General features: G+C 37.6%; 1 protein-coding gene across 1 annotated transcript in view; it reads right to left on the bottom strand.

Annotated features, from left to right (window-relative positions):
• Nucleotides 1-355: 355 nt before the first annotated feature.
• Nucleotides 356-6000, bottom strand: part of ZNHIT6 (zinc finger HIT-type containing 6) — a 57037-nt gene continuing 51392 nt past the window's right edge. Inside the window, exons 9-10 of the mRNA XM_024119549.2 lie at nucleotides 4882-5006; nucleotides 356-523 (exon numbers count right to left, since the gene is read on the bottom strand). Of these exons, the coding sequence (XP_023975317.1) occupies nucleotides 489-523; nucleotides 4882-5006 (160 nt within the window). The 3' untranslated portion in view covers nucleotides 356-488. The remainder of the gene's footprint in view (nucleotides 524-4881; nucleotides 5007-6000) is intronic.

The raw sequence follows: 6000 nt of genomic DNA, 5'->3' as shown, positions 1-6000 counted from the left end.
TCATAGTATTTAGACAACCTTTTACAAAGGACATCATACTGGGTGCTACCCAAATATAAAAGACTCATCCAGTTGTCTCAAGAGGTTAAGTTACATATAATCCCAAAGACAAGAATAGGCAAATGATGGACCAGTCCTCCTGTGGCTAGATGGTCTGCCACATGGCCTTTCTGTTTAGTGAGGTTCCACTAAAGAGAACGCCAACTTTGTGGCTGACACAGGTGATCCTTGGGTTTGGTCTTGCATCAAACTAACAAATAAAAAAATTTTCGGCCTACAGAATGAAGCATATTAAAGCCTGTGCCTTACGAGTCAATTCAAGAGGCTAGAAAATACATTAAAAATTTTTTTTTCAAGACTGTTTAATTACTTTTCAGAGAAACAAAAAATTCCAACCACCAAGCGACAATACCCCCAAATCTTCCAACAAGGTCCTCTCCAATTGCCTGGGAATTTTCATGTTCTTCCTCCAAAAGAAGTGCTCAATTTTAATTGCCAACGTTCTTAGTAGATTCACCTTTCACTGAAAAAAATAAGTAAACATACAGTCAAGTGTTTATGCTGTTTCTGTTTAGCCTGTTCTGTTTTCCCCTCTTCTCATGCATACCAACAGCACTGCTCATGGGGACAGACAAACCATGTCATGTCCCAGGCAGCTGGGATATACAATTCTGGCCACAATAAATACAGAAATGATGTCTGAAAGTGGCAATTATATTTTGTGAGGTAACATCCTTCCTGACTCTGTGGAAGACTTGGGAATGGTCACTTCACAGTGTGGGTAGGATCCGATACTTTTGCCACTGAATAGACCACTATTATCACAGAGGCTGGCCAAATGTGGTTGGAATAAATTTTTTCCATGATTTTTTTTAAACTTAAAATTGAGGGTCAGTATATGTTGAGTGAATGTGGGCTGACAGAAGACTAGCTAATCTCCATCTCTTTCTTTTCACAGGAAAGAAGACTCACAGCAGAAATGGAACTCCTTTAAAGGAGCTGCCTTGACTACAGCAAGACTATGATTCACTAACTAAACTGAGAGTTCCTTGAGGATAGACACTGGACCTTTCTTTCCTATATCTATCCCCCCCAGGGTAGCATGTATGCTGAATCAATATAACTGTAAGTTACTCCAAATTTTAGGTTTCTTTTTTCAATTTGCAAAATGGGAAGCAGAGTAACCGCTCCACTTATTTCACTGTATAGTGAAGCTAAAAGGAAATAACACATAAACACTTTGAAAATTAAGGTTAAAATAGAGATTATTTTGCTTGAGACTTATAGCCCTTTATCTCCATTGTGTAGATAAAGAAAATAGAGCTCAGAGAAGCAGAGTGAATGCCAAGGACCCAGCTAATAAGAGCTGATGCCAGAACCATAAACTTGGATCTTGCCTCATAGTCCAGTTGCCAAGTTCCTTGGGATATGCCGATGGTCCCTAGACGTACAATTGTACCAGCAACCAAATTGGTGTCCATTGAGTCCTTTTTATGAGGAAGGTACTGAAATTGGTTCTATCCAAGATTTGGTCCTGATCCTTGTGGAATTTCATAAACTCTAGCAGAGTCCTTCAAGTATCTCCATGATATTACAAGTTAGTTGTTTTCTCCTCTGGCTTTCTCTGCACTGAAACCATTATAGAACCTATTGCACTGTAGCATTTGCATGTGTGTTCTTGTGCCTGAACTCCATCCCCATCCCACCGCCACACACACACACACACACACACACACACACACACACACACACAAAGAGAAAGGAAGAAAAAGAGGGGGTAAGCAGGAGTGAGGGAGGAGAGAGGAAGAATGGATGAAAGGATTTACTGGCCCAAGAATAGACTCAAGTGGGAATTCCCTGGCAGTCCAGTGGTTAGGACTCCATGCTCTCACTGCCAAGGGCCCGGGTTCGATCCCTGGTCAGGGAACTAAAATCCCACAAGCTGCATGGCGTGGCCAAAATCAAAAAAAGTTAAAAAAGAAGAGACTGATATGTAAGTAACGGCTATGCTAGTATTTTCACTAATTCAAGTAATCATTTTGGGGTTGGACTCCTCAAAAGACAGAGATATTTTCTAATTTTGAGTTATATTAGAATAACAGAGACAACTATTTTGCTGGTATTTTTAAGTTAATGGGCTTTGTGCTGTTTGTCACTGCAGTTTGGGAAACACCTTTCCTTTTGCTGCTTACTGAAGTTGCCCAGTTGTCTTCTTTTGATGGAACTCCATTCTTTTTTCCTTAGACTGAAATGTAGGATGCTTTTATTGTGTCATTTAAATCTACCAGCTAACTTGGCAAACAAGGACCTGTGAGACAAGTAACACCATTCTGAGCACTTCCCACTGGATTGATACAAGGAGGGTGAGCAGCACTCTACACCTAGTGGGCTACCTTAACTGCTTAACCTTTTCCAGTCAACCCTTTTCATTCTGTAAAAAGCAAAAAGCAAGCAAATAAAACTTGTCTATTGCCCATCAAAAAAGGCAGACTTTTGAAAAAATAATCTATGGCAATCTAGACTTATAACAAACATTATAACAATCATCAAGTGTGAAAAACAACTGAATCCCAGTCCAGAAACACATTTTTCCCAAACTAGAAGAGAGACACCTTTGCTATGAACTCAAGATCAAAATCCAACATTTTTGCCTCTGGAGAGAGAAAGAATTTCAAGGCTTTCCAAAGAAAATGCCCTGTTCTTATATAACCCTCCCCCTGAATTAAGGGACCACCCTGCAGAACATCCAACGCTGTGAGAATGGACAAAGAAACAGACAACTTGAAGTGCTTACACAAAGAAAAGCATCTACAGGAAGGCCTGGCATTATTTTTAAAGTGTGTGTATTTATGTGACAACACTGATACGGTCCTTAAAATCCTGCTAGATCCTCTTTGGTTCTTTGCCACAGCAGCTCTAAATGATCCTCTATACCGAAAGCACGAGTCACTTGAGCTTCCTGTAAATAAGCCAAACATCGTATACCCACCAAAAAATAGCAAATTTTACTTCATAAGGTTCCAAGTACACTACAAAAGTAGCCTTTTCTTTTTGCTTCATGACAGGAAGCCTTACTTCAATGTGCATTCCTAAACAAGGTGAAAGAGGAACTGTGTGTGCTGTGGTTATTTACACAGACAATGTTTGCTCTGGCTAGTAACCCACATTACTAAACAACTTTCCCTGAAACCAACATTTAGAGAGAGAGAGCTATGTGAATTATATTAAGGAAAAAGTAAGGTTTTACACAGCTTTAAAGAAAAGTGAAATTGGTCATTTAGAACTGAAATTTCTAACTTAATTTGAGAAAATAAAAATGGATGTTCTCAAATTGTAAAAAACATAAAGTCAAGAATAAACCTAGGCTTCCCTGGTGGCACAGTGGTTAAGAATCTGTCTGCCAATGCAAGGGACACAGGTTCGAGCCCTGGTCCGGGAAGATCCCACATGCTGCGGAGCAACTAAGCCCGTGCGCCACAACTACTGAGCCTGAGCTCTAGAGCCCGCAAACCACAACTACTGAGCCCACGTGCCACAACTACTGAAGCCTGTGCACCTAGAGCCCGTGCTCCGCAACAAGAGAAGCCACAACGAGAAGCCCGCGTACCCCAACAAAGAGTAGCCCCCGCTCACCGCAACTAGAGAAAGCCCATGCGCAACAATGAAGACCCAACACAGCCAAAAAAAAAAAAATCAATTGATTCAAAATGTTAAAAAAAAAAAAGAATTAACCTAAAGATTTAGAGACATATAATTGATTATTAGAAACTGTGTGTGCCAATTAAAAATCTGGTTTCAAATTGTGGAACTGACAAAATTTTCGCCACTTAGGGAAAAAAAATAATTCTCCTATTAACTTTCACAAAGAAAAAAGCTATCAAACACACATACAGAGAAGACCTTACAACAAAGGTGACTGCCTATTACAGTCCATAATGATGGTATAACAATAAAACCTGAACCACATATTTCAAAAGATATTATTTTAAAAAATAGAGTTCAATCCATTCCAAGAATTCTATGGCCCTCTGGAGTTTGTTACAATGAAACTTGGCCTGTACCTATAACTCTTAGCTGAAAGTGCGATCTAATGGTTTTGAGTTAAGTAAGTAAGCTCTCTCTCTTTTTAGAAGTAATTTTTAAATTTTATTCATCCTCTAGAATTTCCATACTGAAACATAATTAGCTTAATCAGTAACTGCAGATATGGGTAAGTCACTTTATACACTAACATTTTACATATACCATTTCTGGTTTTAATAAATCCTCCCAATTCCACTACTCACCAAAGAGGGGAAAGTATCTACTTTTAAGGAATCACTAAAATGCCAAGGAATATAGCCAAGGAAACAAAATCAGAGAAAGTAAAACCACTCGGTTTAAAAGGAAAGGAGATAAAGGGTCAAGGCAATGGCACCAGCTTATTCTAAATGCAGTCCAAATTTTAAACACAATGTTCCTTGAAACATTTCCCTTTTCTATAAGGTAGAATACTAAAAATGTTTTGTAATCGCTCATTTTAGGAATCTCTAAAGAGTTTTAATTAGGGAGTAAATTTATCTGATCATAGGCAGACTGTTACTTGAAGACTATTACCTTAAAAAAAGACAAAAACACACAAAACTCCCAAAAGGTAAAGTATATCCTCTTACAGCCAGACATTCAAACCGATTCATTCATTTTAAGTTGATAAAAGCTTACATGCTCTGAAACACAATAGAAGCAACAGCTCAATCATATGGTTCTTTACAGTATTATCTGTAGTTACAGAGTAAATTCAGTTAAGTGTGTAAGTATAGTGGAAAATATATAAAGACAATAATGTAATTGCTTCAGTTCACTAGAGTTATTTAAGCATTACAGGAACAAATTTACACTTACCTTGGTGAAGAACTTCCATGTCATTACTGTATTCTTTTAATACCACATGTAATGTTGGGTACTCAATGATCACTTTGTTCCTCAAATTGTCAAGGAGACTTTTGTCAGGATCCATTTCATAATATCTTATAGTAAAAAAGCAAAACAAAAATAAAAAATACCATTTTATTTGAAATTACTTGTAAATAAAATATGAGTCCCTTACATTAAAAAATTTTAAATGGTGATGACATTAATTCAACAGTTATTTCCTTATAATACAGTAACTTTACCAAGAAAATCAGGTAAAAGAGCTATTATAGAGGTCCTAAAGCTAAATCAAAAGTATATGAAATAATTTGACATTAGGAAAGCTCTAGAACAAGTCATTCATTTTCATATCAATAAGGGATAAAGGCTAACTTTTATATAATATCTATATTTGATGTGTCATGAATTTTTCTTGGATAAAATACTGACTAGCTAAAAATTCAAATTCCTCAAATACATTTAGTTTGAGTCTTAAAAGAAAACCAGGGCTTCCCTGGTGGCACAGTGGTTGAGAGTCCACCTGCCGATGCAGGGGACACGGGTTCGTGCCCCGGTCCGGGAAGATCCCACATGCCGCGGAGCGGCTGGGCCCGTGAGCCATGGCCGCGAGCCTGCGCGTCCGGAGCCTGTGCTCCGCAACGGGAGAGGCCACAACAGTGAGAAGCCCGTGTACCGCAAATAAAAAGTACCGGAGCCTGTGCTGAGCAACGGGAGAGGCCCGCGTAACGAGAGAAAAAAAAAAAAAAAAACAAAAAAAAAACCAAACAACTATCCCATGATAGTTCCTAGTAATATATGGTGGTAAAATGGCTACAAAATACTTTTGTAAAAACTTAATTCTAAATTATGAATACTTTCTGGAAATATATATTACCATATAATTAAATTTGGCTTTCCTTTATTTTGAAATTAAAAAAAAACAGGTTTGAATTTATGAATGAGGTAAAAGCACAAAATTTAATAAATATGGAGTTCATTTGTCATGGTATCATGACATAGCCAGTAAAAGTGTCACAGGTAATTAGATGGTAATACTCCTTAAAGTATGAAATTCTCAAGTCATTACTTAAAAAAAAAAAAAATTTTTTT

This window comes from Physeter macrocephalus, chromosome 4 (assembly GCF_002837175.3).
Source record: "Physeter macrocephalus isolate SW-GA chromosome 4, ASM283717v5, whole genome shotgun sequence".
Taxonomy (NCBI): Eukaryota; Metazoa; Chordata; class Mammalia; order Artiodactyla; family Physeteridae; genus Physeter; species Physeter macrocephalus.
Note: the sequence above shows the minus strand (reverse complement) of the source record. Positions and strands in the feature narration are given on the sequence as shown.